Here is a 19941-nt window from a genome sequence, read left to right on the forward strand (position 1 = left end):
CACACGCCTTCAAAACCAAACCAACCAGGGCACAAATGGACGTCTTGGACTTTGGCTCAAAGACCTTTATCGCCAAAAAATTCACGGTCTATAGGCGGTCCTATCCACCGAACCTAATATTGTCAAGTCAAGGTTAAAGACAACATTCCGTGCCAAAGTAATGTGAGGTGTCAATAAACACATCGGACAAAATTCTACTCAATAATCATTGAATGGAAAGCTTTAAAAGATGCTCCAGATTCAATTGTGGTGATTTAAAGGCGTTACAGCCTTGCAGTTTACAGAGAAAAAAATGGCTACCCTCGATCAGGAGACATCATCCCTCACAGGCAATGTTTCCCTCAACGAAGAAAGTTCATCTCTTCATTTAAGCAATAACGTTTCAGGAGATGAACGGCCCATTATCAGTACAATGAGCAACGTTGGAGAAGGCCCCGAATACTTTCTCATGTCATTGATACAAGATGAGGAACTCGTTTATATGTATGGGGGTGAAAATAATAATGGCTTGCTTTCGAATGTTTTTCATGTTCTGGACCCTCACCTTCAACAATTTAAACAAGTTTCATGGAAGACACTCCCACGTATGCATGACTTGCCACCAAAAGTTGAAGGTCACTCCTTGTCCCTGATTAAGGTCGGGGACAAGAAGGAACTATTTTTGTTCGGAGGGCTTGACAATATGCGAACGAATGGTTATGGAAATACTCTGTACGCTCTTGATGTGAATGATATGAAATGGGAAATTGTACAGGCATCGAATATACATGAAATTCGGGGAAGAAGGCAACACGCGGCTGCGAGTGTAGGAAGCAAAATCTATATCTTTGGTGGAGAAATGATGACAGACAATAACGACACTAAATTGCTAGACGATTTGATTGTATTCGATCGGGAAAGTTGTACATGGAATGTAGTTGAATTGGACTTCCAGGAAAGTAATCTGAAACCTCCTCCATTACGTGGCCACACCATGGTTTTTGATGGAAATTCCAATCTTTATGTCTTCGGAGGAAAAACAGAAGGCTCGTTGTACAGTGGTCAATTGTGGCAGTTTAACGTGGACAAAAGGCAGTGGGGCCTCATTAAGCCTAATGACGAGGGAATCAAACCAAAAGGTAGAGAAATGCATTCGGCTGTGCTTCACGAAAATGTGATATATTTTTATGGAGGATGGTCACAAGGAGGACCAACTAACGATCTGCTTTCATTCAACTTGGAAGATGGAGTATGGAAACAATGGAAGCACTCATTATCACATACAAAGGACTCAGTTCGGTTTGGACATTGTTCTTGCCTTGTTAACTCTAATCAACTCTTAATACTTGGAGGAAGAAATCACTTGTTCCAAAATCAACAAGGTGTATTGACAATTTCTTTGCAAAAGAGTAGTATGGAAGAAATAGCAGAGAAGAGTACCCAAGTGTTCAAATTGAATATTCCACAAGTTATAGAACTGGAGCCAGACGAAAAGGTCTTGATGGAGCAAAGCATGCTTTCAAAGCAGGATGCACTTGACGTGACCAAGTACAAGCTCATGTTTCATGAACTCACCGAGCAGCAAATTAAGGTGTACGATGAACTTGCAATTGTTCTTGCTACCCAAGCAGAAACAGTGAAGGAAGTCAAGCAGTTGTTGGAACAACAGTCAAAGATATGCTCGGCCGAGCAACACACTCAGACCTCATCAACACTTGAAACTCTTCAGTTAACTGCTCATGATACATGTTCAAAGCCACCCGTCGCTGATGCTCATGTCTCCGTCACTGCATCACCTTCTGCATCTCCAAGCAAAACCAACAAGAAGAACAAGAAAAAGAAGAAAAAATAGTTGTGGATTGCATCCAAAAAGACATTATCCGTTTAACGTAATGGCTTAATGAACATGTGCGTTTTCATTCAACTTGTCTCTAATAATAATCGTTCAAGATTCTGCACATCAAACTTTGCACACACCGTTGCCCTTTGAATTAAATTGTAAAATTCCGTCATCGCTTTTTTTCAAATCCAAAAAAAAATGATTAACAGCAGCACATCATCGGCTTCGAGCAAAGCTAGAGGTAAAACCTCAACCAAGGAAGCCTACGAACAAATTGGTAAGAAACTCCACGAAAAGAAATTGTTGATGGCAACCTTGAAGGATGAAATTACCGTATTAAAGAACCAAAATCCTATAGACAAGGATGCGATCAAGAAAAAGGGAAAGGAAATTGATGATTTGAACACAGAAATTAGTCAAATCACCAAAGAATGGAATAGAGCAAATCCGGACAAGCTTCACATTGACCCCGAGGAATTTAACGAATTGCTCACAAGAAGATTCTTTGTTGTTCCTTCCTTTGAAATTTATGGTGGTGTGGCTGGTTTGTATGATTATGGTCCACCAGCTTGTGCCATCAAAGCCAACCTTTTGGACCTGTGGCGAAAACACTTTGTCATTGAAGAAAATATGCTCGAGGTCGATTGCAGTTCATTGACTGTAGAGCCTGTTTTTATTGCTTCCGGACACGTACAACGATTTGCTGACTGGATGGTCAAGGATGTGCTCACAAATGAATGCTTCCGTGCTGACAAGCTCGTCGGTGAATTCATTGACACTCAGTTAGAGAAGAACCCAAACTTGTCTCAGGAAACTGCTGAAGAATACCATTTGGTCAAGAAGAAGATTGACGACTATGATGGAAAGGGTCTCGATGAATTGATCAAAAAATATGGCATCAAGAGTCCAACAACTGGTAACGAGTTATCAGAGGCATATCCATTCAATTTGATGTTCTCGACACCAATTGGTCCAACTGGTAAAGTGAAGGGTTACCTTCGTCCAGAGACAGCACAAGGTATTTTTGTCAATTTCAAGCGTTTACTTGAATACAACGGTAAACAAATGCCTTTTGCTTCCGCTCAAATTGGTCAAGCTTTCAGAAATGAAATTTCTCCAAGATCTGGTTTGCTCAGAGTAAGAGAATTCACATTGGCAGAAATTGAACACTTCTTGAACCCAGAACGAGATGTGCATCCAAAATTGGAACAAGTTAAGCACATCAGAGTGCCATTCTTCTCACGTGAAAACCAAACTCAAGGTTTATCACCAATTGAAATGACAATTGAAGAAGCATTGGAAAAGAAATGGCTCACCAGTTTCACACACGCTTATTATATTGCTAGAGTTAAAATGTTCATGGATCAATGCGGAGTTTTGCCAGGTGCCATTAGATTCCGTCAACATTTGGCCAACGAAATGGCTCACTATGCTCGTGACTGTTGGGATTGCGAATTGTTGACATCTTATGGTTGGATTGAAGTGGTCGGTATTGCCAATAGATCTTGCTACGATTTGGAACGCCACTCTGAGCATTCCAAGAACGAACTTGTTGCATACGAAACATTTGACAAGCCAATTATTGAAGAATATATTGCCGTTGAACCAGTCAAGCAAAAGATTGGTAAGATTTTGAAAAAGGATCAAGAACCAGTCATTGAATATTTGACTTCGCTTCCTGATGAAAAGAAGCTTGAACTTCAACGTGAATTGGACCAGACTGGTAAGATTACTATCCGTGTGCCTGAACTAGACCGAGATGTTGAACTTACAAGTGATTTGATTTCATTCCCAAAGCGTGAGAACAAGATTCAAGGTACACACTACAATCCTGCAGTTATTGAACCATCCTTTGGTATTGGTCGTATTATTTATTGTCTCCTCGAACATAGCTACTGGGTGAGACCAAAGCAAGAACACACGGATGAAGACAAACTGCAAAGATGCGTCTTGTCACTTCCACCAGTGATTGCTCCCTACAAGGTTGTCGTTTTACCAAAGTTACAAAATTCAGAGTACGAACCAGTTGTTGCCAAGCTCCAAAAACTACTCTCAAGAAATGGTATCAGCTACCGTGTTGACACTGCCAATCAAAACATTGGTAAGAGATACGCTCGTGCCGATGATATTGGTATTCCATTTGCCGTCACTGTTGACGATGGCAGCGTGAGCGACGACACTGTCACAATCAGAGAACGTGACTCGTGTGAGCAAGTCATTGTGCCAATGAATGAAGTGGTCTCTGTGCTCACCAATCTCATTGATAGCAACAAGACATGGGAAGAAATTAAACAACAATATCCAGAGCAAAAGCAAACTGCCTCAGATAAGGTTGGTAAGAAACAAGTCAAATAAAATCTCTTCTCGATTTCAGAGTTTATGAATGACAGGATCACGAGCATCTATCTCTCTCGGTACACAACCGAAAAAACTGTAAAATTCAAACCGCGTAAATTATAATAATTGTCTGAAAAATATTCTTTTAAACGAATTCTTTACTGTGGTTGGATCAACTGACATCAGTGCCGGAGAGGAATTTTGTTCATTCTCAAAGTGTTCAATCTGAACAACGTTACAAACGAGTGGTGCAATCATTGATTAACGTTGAAATTTCAAAACAACTGTTGTCGACAGATCCGATATCGGAATCATCATCACGTACTATTTATGAAATTACTTTTGATTCACAAAACACGTCTTTATTTTCAGAATCAGATACAAAACATTGTAAATTAATCCATGCCATCCGAGACTGGAAATGCTTCACTCTTGCTGGAAAACCTCATCAATGTTCATACGAACATCAATCTCAGTAACTTGATTCTGGTTTTAAAAGAAATTCTAGACACATCGTCAAACAATTCTGTACGAATTGCAGCTCTTGAACAGTCGTTTGTCACTCAAACAGAACTCCGAAAGCAAATTAATAATTTAAAAGATGATATTAAGGGTTCTATTGGTGACTCTCTCAAAGAAAATCAAGATTTAATTTTGGATTGTGTCAAGAAAGATATTCAAACCAGTGTCAAATCTGTTGTTGATAGAGAGGTTTCATCAATAACAGCAGAAATTATAGAACATAAAACAAAGTATGCAGAAAAGATTCGACAAATAGACATTACCATGGCAGATCACTTCAAATCCATGATAGACACAACGAACAAAGGCGACAGAAAGGTCACCTCTGTTCAACAATTAGTCGACCGACTTGAATATAGAACCATCAAGTTAGAGGACTCGGTACGAGAATATGCTGACAATTTCAAAAAATTGCAAAATCGATTGTCAAGGTAGGTAATTATTTTGCCAAAAGAGTTGTGCCTTTTTTTATGAATTCTTTTAATATCAACCAAGAATTAATCAATCTCTTAATAAGGGAAATACTGCTTTCGGAGATAATGAAATCAATGTGGATGAAGGTGACACTGAAGGTGCTGAAATTATAAAAAAATCAGAAAATGCAGCCAAGAAGAAGAGAAAATCTTCTAAAGCCAAACGAAAATCAACTGCAGAGACGCCCAATAGTGGTGACAATTCTTCATCAACTCGTGTAAATAATGAAGGCGACGCGTCAACTCCAACTGCAACCACCACCGAAAATAAGGAACCTAAATCCGAGGAACAACAACAACCTCTCATCATTAACAAGCGAATAACGTCTCTACAAGACGAAGCAACTCCTGAAACCCCAACGACCCAACTCACACCTCTCACTGAAACCACTGATTCTCCTAACAGCTTAATAGATCAAAATTCTGCAAGTTTTTCCGATTTGAATGCTCCCATGCGACTACAAGGAGATTTAACTTTAACAAAAATTCAAACCAAAGTGAACGAATTGAAAGATTATGTCGACAGTTTGAAAGAAACTCTTCAACACCGTATTGTCACCCTGAAACAAGACATGAGAGAGGAATTCACAGTCAATATTTACAACACAAAAAAGGAGTTGGAAGATAAAATCAATGCCAAGATGGATAAAAAAGATGTGTATCACTTACTTGGATTTAAGGCAAATTCAAAAGAGTTGGAAAAGATCAAATCTGACTATGATTTCATCATGTCCATGTATGCCAAACTCGATAAGGATCTTCAACAATTCAAAGAGAATCCACCTGCAAATTTCATGAATTTTCGACAAGGTTCCCCACTCGGTTTTTCAACTAACAATTTCCCTTCAGGATCGTTGAGAGAAGAAAATGGTTCAATGCAACAACGAAAATCCAAATCGACCACTGACGATCCACTCGACATTAACAATCGAATAACATCTCCCAATAAGGAAAGAATGCCTCAACTCTATGGCAATTCAAATTTTGGAGCTAAAATGTTGGCAAAGAATAGAACTAACAAAGGTAATTCTGGTGATTCACGACCACTCACACAACAAACTCTCAATGCACTCACGATTATTGACAAATTAACACAACGATCCATAAGTGCATTAGAATTTAGAAATGAAGGAGGACCAACCCCAACCACGAATGGAGAACCAGCTGTCGATGGAGAGGTTAATCTCATTGGAAGTGACGCTAAGATTTATAGGTTTGGCAATGTGGACAAGAAATTACTGGCAGCGAATTCAAATTCACCTGTGCAATTGTCGGATTCTGAAGAGGAATTTGCACAACGTACAGCAGCTGCCTACATGGGAAAGGCACCAACCAACTTGGTCACCAAAGAGAAGCAACAAATCAATAAGAACAATAATTATCCAATGACCTTGTCGAGGTTACGAAATGAAGTTAAAGAATTGCAACAATCCGAGTTGTTCAAATAAAACCCAAAGTGATTCCACAACTTTCACAACCAGCGTTCTTACTCAAGAACCACACCGTTGAGAGTCCTCTTAAGGGAAGAATAAAGACTAACACTTTCCTTGATCTGTACCTATTTAACTATCTCTTATTTATTGTTGTGAATCAAAAATTTGTGTGGTTGACTCAGACATTTTTTTGACTTCTTCAATCCTTACATCCACAATCTTCAAATCGTGTACTTCCTCCATGTTTTGACTGCTGCTGTCACAACTTGTGGAAATGTCTAATGAGGAAGAGGATCCACCAAATGACTCTGAATGAACACTCAAATATTGACCGCTGGCTCCTGGCACCTCAAGGAAATTATTGGCATTTCGTGCCGAGTCTGTTCTTGCACTGTTTTTAGGAGAGTAAGGTGATGTTGGGGTTGTGGGTTCAATTTGTAGCATTTCCTTCACGTAATCTGCTACATCCTCAAATTTCATCTTATTTGCAGGATAATTGAATAAAGGATTATAAAGAAGAAGAACAACCACAGCAAAACTCAAAATACCAAACGAGTTCACAAAGTAATAGGCCAATTCTAGTCCATGAGTTTTTGAGGCCTTTGCACTGGATTGGAATATGACAGCCAATAACTGCAACAGAGCACAAAAGGATAAAGCTCCTTGCAGAACAATGAGTTTGGCAAAGTGTTTTCTCTTTGCACACAGCTTGTTTTGATCTCTTTGAGTTTTTGTACTCTGTCTATTGATGGTTCGAATGACAAGGTAACCAAAAATGTTGAATAATACAGTTTCCAAAATAATCATGGAGCTGTTAATTACAAAACACATAATGTAGATGGTGAGAAGGAAATCTCTACCAATATTAAGCTTTAAAAGGAACAAGCCAATGGAGATGGTAATAATAATTCCACTCGAGAGAAGAAAGTAAATGACATTGAAAATATTCAATGAAATATTCAATCCTCTAAATGTCTTGTCAGAAATCGCCTTCACTTTGTGACATGTAATTAAACTGCATGGTCATGTCAGTCATTATTAAGATTGCAATCTATCAACCTGTACTTACAATACATGTTGAACAAAACACATGATCATGACAGTTGTGATCATGTTCCCAAATGTTAATCCTAACTCTGCACAACTAAATACATAAAATGCAATGACAGTACTTTCATTCACTGCAGTGAATTGAGGATTAAGAATTTGGATGGTTCAATCATGCAAATTAAACTTACGTTCACTGAGTGACATTTCTTTCATGGTAAGATTCATGCTATCACTGATCATACGACTTGTTAAGGCAAAACATTGAACCACAACCAGCACTAACACCAGAATAAACATTATCTTTTGATTTCGATTAATTTTTGAAGTCTTCATGCCATCAGAAGTGTGACTCTTTTTCAGTCCACTGTAATATGGCGTATTGGGAGTGTTTGTGGAAGAGTATGTCATCTCATCCACTTGTGGTTTGGATATTCCATTCACCTCATTGGATTCTTCTTCTTTTTTTGTACAATCCGTGCAAGCGTTTCGAAATCGTTCTGTCAGCCAGAATCCAATGAACGCCGTCACATAAACCATGAAAGAGATGAGGAAGAAACTACTAATCCCGAGGCTAGCAATCGCATAGTTGGACTCCTTTACGGACGTGTCATTCAAATAGAGGTTCACCAGTTGCAACGTTGTATCAGAATCAAATAGATTACGGAAGGACATCTCCAGTAAATTTGGTGGAGCTGATGGGTGTGTTGATGTTGTTCTATTGTTTTTGTATGTTGAGAAGAAGGGTTAACAAGCCTTCACCAAATTTTCTCAGTAATGTGCTGTTATGTTCTTTACAAACGTGTTGTGACACTAGCGGCAGTCTTGTTTCTGAATCAAAATGGCGATCCGAAACTATATTTGTAAATAACGGCGCAAAAGATACTACTAAATGGTCGGAACTAACACATATCTAATAAATGAGAATTTCAGGAGATAAACTGTAGTTGAGTATGTGGTGTATCAAAACAAAAGGTATCAATACTCATGTTCAAAATATGAGTCCTAATAGATTGTTACTAATAGTCACACGCAAGAAAATCATTGATCTTCACCCGTTTCCACTTCAAGGAACTACTTGTTGGCAGCGTTCAATCGTTCTATGGCTTTTTCTCTGATTTTTTCGACAGGTTCAGGGAATTCTTCCTCAATTCGCTTCAAGGCATCCTTATTGAGAACAAAGAGATCACAATCGGTCCCAGCTCGAACTGTAGCCATTCTTGTTTGATCTAATACAACACTGACCTCTCCAAAGAACTTGCCTTCATCGAGAGACGCAATAATTTTGGGTTCAGAATCTTCAGTGACAACTTCTACGACTCCTTTCAAAATAAAATACATTTCATTACCAATATCACCTTTTTTGACAATTATAGCACCAGCCAGAAATGATTGAGGCTGCAAAGCCAATACCATAGCTCTGATAAAGTTCTTGTCAGCTCCCTCCACTTGAAATAATTCCACTTTTCGGATTAGTTTTTGTTGTTGAGCTTCTCGTTCCTTGAGCTTGATTCTGAGTTCATCCATGGCCTTGCTGTGTTTGAGACGAAGCCGATGTAAAAAATTTGTAAATAAATCTTCGCTATTAATGTTCAACTCTGCGATGAAGAATAAAATGACTCGCACAGTCTCACGATTTCCAAAGAAACTATCAAGTCTGGAGGTTTTGAGTAAGTTACTGGTTGAAGTTCTAGAGTCGAGTTTGCTCATTTCTTGTACCAACGGCTTAATGTTATTGAAGAAAATTCCCTCCTTAGTTAAATCATCTGTTGGGTGTTCGATAATATGTTTCCTTATGGATTCCAATAGTTTTATGAGATATTCATTCTCAGAGGTGGGAACTTTGATCGTCTCTAAGTGAAATAATAATCTTCTATAAAAAAGTACAGAGTGATAAAACTTGCTTTTCGTGATCTCCAATGTGTGATTCAGTTTGTCCCACATCGAGTCCAATGAAGTATCCGTTGGTTTTCTCATTTGAGGTTCATTCAATCCACAGACTGCATATTTTTCTGATCGTTTCATGGATACGGCAGCAATTTTTTCCAAGCTCTGACGAGATTGCAGTACAGAAAGTCTATTTCCAAATCGTTCATCCAAGGCAGTTAATAAATATTGTTGACTATAAATCTGAGATCCTAAAAACTCATTTCGCCAGTTGTCAGAGTTCACAAATTTTGTGATTGGCTTCAATTTCTTTTGACCATATTCTGATTGATGTTGTTTGAAATAACTAGAATAAATGTCTCCAAACGGATTTTGTAACGATCCACCTTGAACTCTTCCACTAGCAACAACATGATGAGCTTTTTGAAAAAGGTCCTTAAACTGTATGTCACTCTTCCTTAATTCGTCATCAATTCTTTCCTCAAATTTTTTGTCAGCCACCATTTTAGGTGCTACTTTTTTCGCACTAGTCTCTTGCTGATTTTCGCCATGTTCTTCAACATTATTTAAAAGCGAAATGTCAGATGTTAAATTAGTTTTGCTGCTCTGATAAATTTTAAAGGGAGCAAAAACCTTCTCCAATCGTTCTCTAGTGAATTCTGGTTTTGAATCAAATTCTTTAGATTTGCTAAATAATAATCGAAAATTACTGGACTCCAGCTCATGAAATGGAAACTTATTCAGCAGAGGGGAGCCAACAAAACTGTTGTCATTGGGATTTTTCCAGTACTCGTAGCGTTTTTCTTTGGCTTGGTTCACTCGTTTGATTGTGTTACTTATGGCGCTCTTGACATCCTTATTTCTCTCCGAAGCATCAAACGGATCTTCCACAAAGAGCTCATTTGAATTGTGGGTATGAGTGGTGCGGGTTTTTGATTTATCCGGTGAAGTGATATGCATTTCCGTCATGAAACATGTATTTGCCTCATTGTCAGCTTGAATACTTTCATTGAGTTTGAATTGTTCAACTTGCTCGTCAATAAAAGAGCTAATTGGTTTCAGTCGTTTTTTCTTTTTACGAGCCCAATTAATTTCCTTAAGGCAACCAGATGCTGCGTCTTCCGAATGCTGCCTAGGTGGAGGTGTAGGTGTGGGCGTTATGGTCATCTTGGTTCTGCTTGTTCGTTTTGCTACATGTGGTGGTGGTTGTTTGAGGGGAGGAAGTGATCCAGTAGACATCTCGTTGTTGTTTTCCAATGACGGTGCACCGATAGTGATTGCAGAATTCATTCGTGAAGTAGCAGCAAGAGAAACATTTCTCGAGCTGTGTGCTGTAATGGCCGAACTAATTCTTGAATTGTGATGAGAAGAGTCGGGTTGAGGCGACGGCCGAGATGCCATGCTGCTTGTCGATCTTTGCTTGTTGTTGTTGGTCATGATGAAAATTAAAGTCTTTTGAAATCGGGAATCAATGATCAGGAGGATGAATATTAATGTTGCTCTTGCGCAACTGGCAAGCGTTTATGGCTTGTCGGTTGTTGTTGTTGTTGTTGTCGTAAATATTAATAATAATAATAAATTTGAATTTGCACAAGACGTTTTTATCGTTGTTGAAAGGAGGGAGATTATCCCGTAATTTTGAAAGACTGATGATGTCAGTGAAGAATCTTTTGAATGATGAAGTCTCACTTTTATGATCTAGGTATGCGTTATCTCCAACTTGTTACTTCTCTTCATATCCGAACCAAATTTTTCATCAGTAAACAATGTTTTGAATCTTTTTCTGTAAATTTTGTCTCGAACGTTCCTCTCTTTCCAATTGTAAATCCATTCGAAATCATGAGGACATCACTCCTGTTGTAAGGACGAGTTCTCTGCATGGGACAACACTTTGAGCATTTCTACTTTCAATTGTTCCATTGCAATAGGTTTGTACATGACACTATCGAAACCTTGAGCGAGTAGAACCTCCTTCGTTTCCCACGTGTTGGCAGTCACAGCAACAATTGGTAAACGAGTGAAATTGGCACCATGCTCAAGCTCGTTTTGCTTTTCATATTTTCGAATCATTTCGCATGCTTCTTTTCCACTGTTAAGGTTGATGTAAGGTTTGAAATTTTTCTATACCAATTTCATCAAGACCAACAAACTTACCTCAAAATAGGCATGACACAATCTAATAATATCAAACAATAATTCTTCTTTTTAAACATGTTGAAGCACTCCATTCCGTCACATGCTAAATCAATGTCTGTAAAGCCCATAATTCGAAGCATTTTAGAGAGTATTTTTCGATTGACCCCATTGTCATCAACAACTAAGACCGGCTTTGACAATACTTCATCGTCAAATTCCATGTTCATGTGTGAAGCTAAAGAGGCAGCAGTTTGAGAATCGAGTTCAACAATACTTTTCCGAGGTGTTTTGATGATAGAGGATGGCGCAGTTTGAAGAAGAGAAGATTTGGAGAATCGTGGATCCGAAATGATATCAAATAGATCTGCAAATTTGATTGGTTTTGACAAGTATTTGATCTTTTCGAACATCCTATTGCGACCTCTAGGAACAGCAGGAACTACCACAACCTGTCCATTCTGTTTCGTTTGAAAGAAATTGCTCAATTGTTCGTAATACTGTTCCATACACACGATTAAGGTGTTGCAACAAGAGTCCCCTGAACGTTGTTGTTTTTCGTCATCTTGGGTTGCCAAATAACGCTTGCGATCAAACTCTTCAAAGTCCGCATATTGTTCAATACTGTCAACTCTCTTGAACAATTGTGCATATTTCTGTAACACTTGACGAAAACATGGATCCAAGTCAAAAATTAGGACCTTAATCTTTTGAGAAGAGTCAGCTTCGTAATGTAAAATTTCCTGAATATTATCTGGATTGACTGCTGCTTTCTCTGATATTTCACCAACAAATTTCTGTAAAGGCAAGATGACGGTAAACGTTGTGCCTTCATTCTCTTTGCTACTGACAGTTATCGTACCATTCATCTTTTCAATAATGAATTTCGATATACTCAGTCCTAAGCCATTTCTATTCGTGTGAATCAAAAGACTGCTCCCTCCAGTAATATGCTCAGACTGCTTAAAGTAACGTTCGAACTCTTCAGGTTTCTTTGAAAGAGTCGTTTCTTCAATCATGTTATAAGGCTGAAAAATATTTTGTAATTGGGATTCTGGAATACCACGACCTGTGTCTTGACATTCTATCTTGATGTAGACAATATCTCCTTTCTTTGAAACCTTTGGATGAGAATCATTATATTTGTTCAGGTCCTTCTCTGATGCTAATTCACAGGTAAGTTTAACAAAGCCTTTAGAGGTGTATTTGATGGAATTGGAAACCAAGTTCATGACAATCTGGCTTATTCTCGTGGAATCTCCTTTCAAGTAAATTGGTACATTTTGAACATCAAAAAACGAATGAAGAGTTAATTGTTTTTCAAGTGCCAGCTGCGAAAACACTGAAGTAATAGACTCTACCAAGCACATAATGTTAAAGGGCTCCAATTTTAAATTGATTTTCCCTAGTTCTAAATTACTCATATGCAACGAAGACGATAAGATATGAAGTAGAGTTTTCGAATTTTCCTCAATATCCTGAACAAGCTCTGAGGTTGAATTATTTTGAAGAAGACAGTGCTCACATCCATGTTCACATTTTTCATCCTTTCCCAAAACATTGTGCCGTAGTAGTTGTAAACTGCCAAGAATGCCATGTAATGGATTCCGTGCTTCGTGACTCAAGTTGGCAATAAATTTCGTTTTTTCTGTACTTCGAACTCTTTCCTTTGTGATTTCTATTTGCTGTTTGGTGTATTGTTCATTGGTTTGATTCATGTGTTGTGAAAATAAAAGTGACGAGATGAGGACAGTTGTCAGCAAAACAAAAACCTCAAATACGGATCGGTAGGCAAACATGATTTCCAAATCACTCAACGTGTGCATCTCGTTGACCAAAGCAATGTACTTTCCTAGAACTGCACTAATGACATGTATCGAGCCATTAAGCAAAATAAACCTCATATCGAAATACCACATCATGGTAGTAATAACAATCTTGTACACTGTAAAAACATGAAGAGCCACAAAGGGACCATAATGCACCTGCAGCGACATGTGAAACGCTGCAACCATGCACACCCGAATAGTATTCACGGTCGAAAAACTCCTTATTGATTTCACCCCATTAATGAAATAATTGGTCGTATAATGAACACAATGCTCTATAAATGTGGATATTAAGAAGGGATATAGGCCTCTCTCCCAACAGAAGGCAATTCCAAAAACAATGGGCATTACAGCTAAAAGCGTTCCTATTTTTGAATGATAACTTTGATGTTGGAGAACAATTTGCAAGTCCGCATCTGCTTCTTCGGACGTTGTTGATGACGATGTTGTAGTGGGAGAACGAGTTGTTGTTGCTGTGGAGGTGGAGGCTATTGATGAATGAGTATCATCCTGTAGATTTTCAAAAGAAGTCGAAGATAATTCCGAATTTGTCGTTGTGTTTGTTGTATTCCAAGATGTGGAGCTCTTTGTGGCCGTTACCGAGTTGGTCGGAAGGTCTGGATGGTTTGCAACCATTTTTTGTGGTGATGAACTATCAAAAACACCTTTTTAAGAAGTTCTGAAACAACAAACAGAATCCATCAACACCAAACTATGGGCAAACATGGCAGTAAGCATCTATTGTTTTTTTGATCAATGTTGTTCATTTCATATCAAAATTTGTGGAAGGTCATTTCAAAAAGAAACAAAGTTTAGAAAGGAATGAAATTGATGACATGGCACGAAAACAGTGTTTTCAAGAAATTGGTTCAAATCCAATAACAAGAACAACAACAACAAACTACTCAAGTCCTATCTGCAACCACCATGCCGTCCACTCTCTCAAAGCAACTCATAAGTGTTGGTTCTTTCTCAAAAACTCTGTTAATGGCATGGTACCAATATTTTCGACCCATGTCATGGATAGCGTTAGCAACTCTTGTCATTGGTCTTGTATTTGGTGTATTTCGCATTCTTGCAGTTTACGACGTTTCGTATTTTGGAAGAAAACAGTCGAAACCAAACACTTCTTCCAGTGCTTCCACATCCGTAGCTGCAGAAATTGTTCTTAAGGATCATCATCAAGAAGTAAGAGCAGCAAAACAATCCTCTCTTTCAATCCCGGAAAATTCCTCTCCTCAAGAATTTGCATCATTCTTCATCACTACCTTTGTCAACAAAGTGTGTACATTATGCATGAACGTGTTTTCAAAGAGATCCAAAGAAAAGGTTCCAAAAGTTTTGGCAATTTCAGCTTCATTCATTGCATTAATGATTTTACAATCCTTGGTGACGAGAAGAAACATGGTATAGTGAACCATTTTTCTTAATGGCTGTGGATGTTGTGAAAATTTGAAACGTCATTTAAAATTCGTTCAGTCCTGTCCTTAATGTGTTTCTTGAATAATAGTTTCTTTTTCTGTTGTGCTTGTGTTGTGGATATTGTGTTTGAGTGGATTGATCGTTGAGTTGACGAATGGTTTGAGGATGATACACTTCCTGTGGGGCGACCCTTGCTTTGAGTTGAAACAATTGTAGCACTTGAATCATTACCTTTTTTCTCATTCTCCCAAGTTGTTGCAAGAGCTTTTAATCTATTATATTCAGCTTGCAAGACCTTATTTCCGCTTCGTTGGATCAAAAACCGAAGCAAAATGAAGAATAATAAACATCGGTCATACAATTGATCCATTTCAAAACGATGGCAGTATATCCACTTGTAATAATTACTATCATTATCAAGCTCTATAAAAAAGGAATACACATATTTGGAATCTGCAAGAAGACCTAACCCTCTCGACAAATCTCGTTCTTGCATCATTCTAAGGGGAAGAAGCGTTGCTTTCCGAACATCGCTTTCACAATTGAGAACATTCATTAATTTACATTCCATACAAACAGCGTCGTCCTCAACAAGCATGTCTGGTCGACAGTATTTTGAAGAATCTTCATTTAAGGACATCTTGTAATTTTTTTTCACAGTTCTCCCAAAATCGCTAAACATTTTCGAAATCCAATCGTGCTGGAAAACCTTCATATGTAGTTCTGAAGAAAGTGTGACATTTCTTCTTTTCCAACTGTTAATAAAGTCGTTCAAGAATAAGAGACTTGAATTCAAACTCATTCCTTTTTCAATGCAATCTTGCAAATACTCAGCGAACAATTTGTTGTGGAAATTATACTCTTTTCTTCGGGAATTTGTAATCTTGAACTGAAACAGTTCATTGCTCTTTCGTGAGCGTTTTAATGCTCTATATAGATCTTGTAGTCCCTCAGGGTTGGGTCTTGATTGAAGGAGTCCACAGAGAATTGTTCGTATTGCTCGTAAAAAGATGAGGGAAGTAGCTCAGAGTAATTCCAGTCTTCATCTTGGTCACTATTACCATCATTGGAGGAGGAGCTTTCTGAAGAAATAAGTTCTTTTCTTAATGATGCGCTTAATAGATGTGTTGCAGATATATCTTGACGAGTATATGAAGTGGAAATTTTGCTAAATATGAACCTTATGTAATTTCTAAGCTTGACCACCGCTTCAGTACGATTTTGTTCAGGGTACAATAAATAAAAATCGTCCTTATATGCAAAACAATGTACAATATGCATCAAATTTTCAACAAGATCATCAGCTGATTCAAATGTTTTCTCTTTTGGTGAATCTTCCCTTGCAACTGCTTTGGCCCAAACTACCAAAGGATCATCTCTTTTGAAATATTTAAAAAGAATAGGGAAATAAGTTTTTGCGGCAACTAAATAACATGGACACGTAATACTTTCTTGGACCACAGAATTATCACTGTGAGTAATACTCTCTTGTTTGTCATTTCCTTTGTTATCTTGTTCATAAAGTAGATCTTGATACATGAATGTATATTCCGATAATGAGAGAGATGGAACGAGAGAACAACTTTGATCCTGTATTTTTTTTGCTCTCAAGCGAGGATGTTAAGGCATCATTGCTATCAAATAAAGGGATGTTTAAAAAAACTTTTCAAATCAGTGTCAAGCTGTTTACAATGTAACTCTACACATCACTATCTAAATTTGCTCCAGAGAATAACATTCTTGGATCATTTTGGTTGTCGTCAACAGTTTCCTCAGAATTGTTCAATGCAGAGAGCCATATGGACAGGGCTGATTGAAATTCTGTATGTTTTTGAGAGAGAGCCAGTCCTAACTGTTGACAACGATTCTCATACTGCATTCTCTTTTCGAAAAGTTGATTGAAAGCGTGACGTTCTTTTTCGAATTTTTCCTTTTCTGTTTGGAAAGAGTTCTCTCTAATATCGAGATCAGAATTTCTCTTGAAAATAAGCTCTTCATGCTGTTGTTTTTGTAAATGTAGAGAATATTCACGATCGGTCAGAGACTCGAGTTGTTTTTCCAATTGATAGCGCTTGTTTTCAATTTCAGATTCCTTTTCAGCAATTTCTCTGCGCTTGGATTCATACCATTCACGGTTGGATGATTTTGTAAGTTCAAATTCCATTTGATTAGCTCTCAGTGTTTCTTTTTCTTGATTTAACCGTTGCATGTTTTCTTGATGTTCACTTGAAAGTCGTTGCCGCTCAACTTCGAGTTCTTGTTGCTGATTTTGGAATCGAATTGTCACTTCTTTTTCAAACATTGTATTCTTATGCTCCATATCTTGCATGAAACTGACTTTCTCTGTCTCGAAAGTATTCACTTGCTCACGTAATGAACTTCTTTCAATATTCAAAAGTATTTGTTCGCTCTCGAGCTGTTTCATCTTCTCTTGTAATTCCTTTTCCCTCATTTCCAATAGTGATTCTCTATTTCGAACCTGCTCAAGACGGTACGATAAATCTTGTGACATACTTTCTGTCATTTCACGTTGTTGATTCAATTGAATTCTTTCTTCCTCCAGTTTCTTTTCCAATTCCCTCAATGCTTCTTCTTTTCGCAATAGCTCCTCTTGTCGTGCTTCAGCAAAATGGCTCAATTCCTCAATTCGTAATTTCAATGATGAAATTTCCTCTTCATGCTTTCTGTCCTTCTCTGAAAGTGTATTTTGATGCAATTCCACTAATTGATACATTTCCTTCTCCAAATAATTCTTTTCCAAATCCAATGCATTTGCTCGTTCTGTTTCTATTGTGATTGTTTGAGAGAGTTTTTTAATCTTTTCTTCCAGTTCTTGAACCAAGGCCGAAGATGTGTGATCTATATTAGTAGAGGAATATGAAATGTCTTGCATATCTTCTCCAAAACCTCCAAATGATAAATGTTCAAGCATGGAATCTTCTCGATCACTTCCAGAATCAATATCTGAAAGTGGTCGAGTAACATTGGAACTGGTAGGAGCCTCATTCTCCCCAACAGGAGTGTCCGTAGATTTAAATCTCTCGGGAGTTGTTGGAATAATTTGTCCATAGAATTCATGATTATCGTGTTCATCGTCATCATCATCTGAAGAATCATGATCGAGACCTTCTTCTTGCGAGGTCCATGTCGTGGAGGCTTGTTGTTGAGAATCTACTCTTCGGGATCGGTATGGAATTGGAGAGAGTCTTAGAGGGGTGATTGTACTTGTAGTAGCAACAGAAGATTGTGAGTTCTTGTTCTTGATTGGAGTCAAAAGAATGGTTGGAATGTGTGCAGATGTTTCTTCTGAGAATTGATCTTCTCCCAGATAAGAGGATGGTTCCTTCTCATTACGTTTTGTTTTTTTCTTTTGAGGAGAAACCTTACTTTGTTTCTTGTTGGTTCTTTCATGAGAAGGAGCCAATAACGTTATTGTTTCTTCTTCTTCGGAATGCTGTTCAGATTCACTACTGGATGAACAAGAATTCACTTCTTTGTGTGTTCTTTTCATTGATGAATTTCTCTTAGTGTTTTTCAAAGATCTTGGAGAAGTAGTACTACTTGTTCTTCTTCGTCTTGCGACTCTTGGAGGTGAAGAATGCAATGACCTAGCATCATCATCATCTTCCATTTCATCCTCACTCTCTGAAGAAAATTCAATAATTGGAACCTTATCTGAGCAATGGCTAGATGAAGAAGATGGCACCTTCTTTCGCTTCACTGGTGACTTTCGATTCAATGTTGGTAAATTAGGGGTATTCCTAGTTGGGGTTAAACCCAATTGATGCATTACATGACAAGTCAATCGTTTGGGTGAGCTCACTCTTGGAAGTGAAATGTTTCTCAAATGTTGAGGAAGATGTGTTTCACTCAATGATTCTGAATTCGATCGAGGGATTTGTTGTTGTTGATTACGTTGTGATTTTAAAAGAGCTCGAGACAATTCTTGAAACAGTTCGAATTGATGCTGAATTTGATCATTGACCAAATTCACAAGTGTTTCCATTGGAAATTTTCGTTTCTTTCTCTCATAGACCCATTGATATCCTTCCTTGAGTTTACCATGAATTCGAATTAATAATTCTTTCTGAGCTTGTAATTCGGAAGGAAATTCTTTTTGATAGGAAATACCTTTCGTGGTTCGAATGTGATGTGTTTGTGGATGTAAAGTCGTAGTGCCATATCGAGAGAAAATATAGAAGGAATTTGAAAAGTGTTGTTGTGTTTCATGAGTTTGTTGTTGTTGTTCGTGATCATTGTCAGAATCGGACATGTGATGGGCTGGTGTGGAAGAGATGAAAAATTGCCAATACTTGTTCTTTCCTTTAATCCGTGTTGATTTTTGAAAGACGAGAGGAATGGATGAAGAGAGGAGTTTGTGTTGAACGCCTGTGTGAACGGTCTCAGTGGAAGCAGGTGCTGAGGTGTTGTCATCATCCTCAGCAGTGAGATGATGTGAAATGTGCTTGTTGTTTCTGGGCATGTGAAGGATGACTTGATGTGTTTTTGTTTGGTTGTAATTATTAATTCAGATTCGGTCAATATTTAAAAATCAAAATAGCAATGACCATTAATGTTTCCGGAAAAATCTGGAAAATCTTATTTCCATCGTCTCTTGGAATTTTAGATGGATCGAAAAACATTAGCATATGCACAAGGAACGAGCTTCGAAAAATATTCAAGCCAAAGAGCTGTTCGTGTAGATCTAATGTCATCATGATATCTCATCGACACAACATCGGGCCACTAATATTTATGTTCAATACTAGAGATCAATCTGGCAAATCGTATCAAAGCATGAAGATAATACTGAATCACAACCTCGTTGAACATTGTTTTTATTCCGATGATCATCGTTCTAGCGAACAGTTAAATGTGGTTACCGTTCGACGTCGAACACCCTTACTTGCCCTCAACGTTCTCTTATGGGCATGGACCAACGCACAGTCTTGGCTTACCCACACCAAAAAATTCGTTTACTCCGTGCAATTGCCTTTGGGTCGGTCCAACAACCCCTTCTTCTGCACAACAACAACAAC

The 19941-nt window shown here is 38.0% G+C and overlaps 10 protein-coding genes across 10 annotated transcripts; 4 read left to right on the plus strand and 6 right to left on the minus strand.

Annotated features, from left to right (window-relative positions):
- Positions 1 to 292: 292 nt before the first annotated feature.
- On the plus strand, positions 293 to 1831 carry C9374_003245 (uncharacterized protein; the record flags this gene model as incomplete). The annotated part of the gene is made up of 1 exon (XM_044692752.1): positions 293 to 1831. The coding sequence occupies one exon, from the start codon at positions 293 to 295 to the stop codon at positions 1829 to 1831; it is 1539 nt and encodes a 512-aa protein (XP_044549423.1).
- Positions 1832 to 2017: 186 nt separating this feature from the next.
- On the plus strand, positions 2018 to 4174 carry C9374_003246 (uncharacterized protein; the record flags this gene model as incomplete). The annotated part of the gene is made up of 1 exon (XM_044692753.1): positions 2018 to 4174. One exon carries the CDS (start codon positions 2018 to 2020, stop codon positions 4172 to 4174), a length of 2157 nt encoding a protein of 718 aa, XP_044549424.1.
- Positions 4175 to 4558: 384 nt separating this feature from the next.
- Positions 4559 to 6599, plus strand: C9374_003247 (uncharacterized protein; the record flags this gene model as incomplete). Its single annotated transcript, XM_044692754.1, has 2 exons — positions 4559 to 5109; positions 5174 to 6599. The coding sequence occupies 2 exons, from the start codon at positions 4559 to 4561 to the stop codon at positions 6597 to 6599; spliced, it is 1977 nt and encodes a 658-aa protein (XP_044549425.1).
- Positions 6600 to 6728: 129 nt separating this feature from the next.
- On the minus strand, positions 6729 to 8306 carry C9374_003248 (uncharacterized protein; the record flags this gene model as incomplete). The annotated part of the gene is made up of 3 exons (XM_044692755.1): positions 6729 to 7599; positions 7654 to 7765; positions 7823 to 8306. 3 exons carry the CDS (start codon positions 8304 to 8306, stop codon positions 6729 to 6731), a joined length of 1467 nt encoding a protein of 488 aa, XP_044549426.1.
- Positions 8307 to 8705: 399 nt separating this feature from the next.
- On the minus strand, positions 8706 to 10955 carry C9374_003249 (uncharacterized protein; the record flags this gene model as incomplete). Its single annotated transcript, XM_044692756.1, has 1 exon — positions 8706 to 10955. The coding sequence occupies one exon, from the start codon at positions 10953 to 10955 to the stop codon at positions 8706 to 8708; it is 2250 nt and encodes a 749-aa protein (XP_044549427.1).
- Positions 10956 to 11366: 411 nt separating this feature from the next.
- C9374_003250 (uncharacterized protein) lies at positions 11367 to 14116 on the minus strand (the record flags this gene model as incomplete). Its single annotated transcript, XM_044692758.1, has 2 exons — positions 11367 to 11607; positions 11673 to 14116. The coding sequence occupies 2 exons, from the start codon at positions 14114 to 14116 to the stop codon at positions 11367 to 11369; spliced, it is 2685 nt and encodes an 894-aa protein (XP_044549428.1).
- Positions 14117 to 14407: 291 nt separating this feature from the next.
- On the plus strand, positions 14408 to 14893 carry C9374_003251 (uncharacterized protein; the record flags this gene model as incomplete). Its single annotated transcript, XM_044692759.1, has 1 exon — positions 14408 to 14893. One exon carries the CDS (start codon positions 14408 to 14410, stop codon positions 14891 to 14893), a length of 486 nt encoding a protein of 161 aa, XP_044549429.1.
- A 13-nt stretch (positions 14894 to 14906) lies between these two features.
- C9374_003252 (uncharacterized protein) lies at positions 14907 to 15542 on the minus strand (the record flags this gene model as incomplete). The annotated part of the gene is made up of 1 exon (XM_044692760.1): positions 14907 to 15542. The coding sequence occupies one exon, from the start codon at positions 15540 to 15542 to the stop codon at positions 14907 to 14909; it is 636 nt and encodes a 211-aa protein (XP_044549430.1).
- Positions 15543 to 15823: 281 nt separating this feature from the next.
- Positions 15824 to 16441, minus strand: C9374_003253 (uncharacterized protein; the record flags this gene model as incomplete). Its single annotated transcript, XM_044692761.1, has 1 exon — positions 15824 to 16441. The coding sequence occupies one exon, from the start codon at positions 16439 to 16441 to the stop codon at positions 15824 to 15826; it is 618 nt and encodes a 205-aa protein (XP_044549431.1).
- Positions 16442 to 16601: 160 nt separating this feature from the next.
- Positions 16602 to 19385, minus strand: C9374_003254 (uncharacterized protein; the record flags this gene model as incomplete). Its single annotated transcript, XM_044692762.1, has 1 exon — positions 16602 to 19385. One exon carries the CDS (start codon positions 19383 to 19385, stop codon positions 16602 to 16604), a length of 2784 nt encoding a protein of 927 aa, XP_044549432.1.
- Positions 19386 to 19941: the final 556 nt, after the last annotated feature.

This window comes from Naegleria lovaniensis (assembly GCF_003324165.1).
Source record: "Naegleria lovaniensis strain ATCC 30569 chromosome Unknown tig019, whole genome shotgun sequence".
NCBI classification, from domain to species: Eukaryota; Heterolobosea; class Eutetramitea; order Acrasida; family Naegleriidae; genus Naegleria; species Naegleria lovaniensis.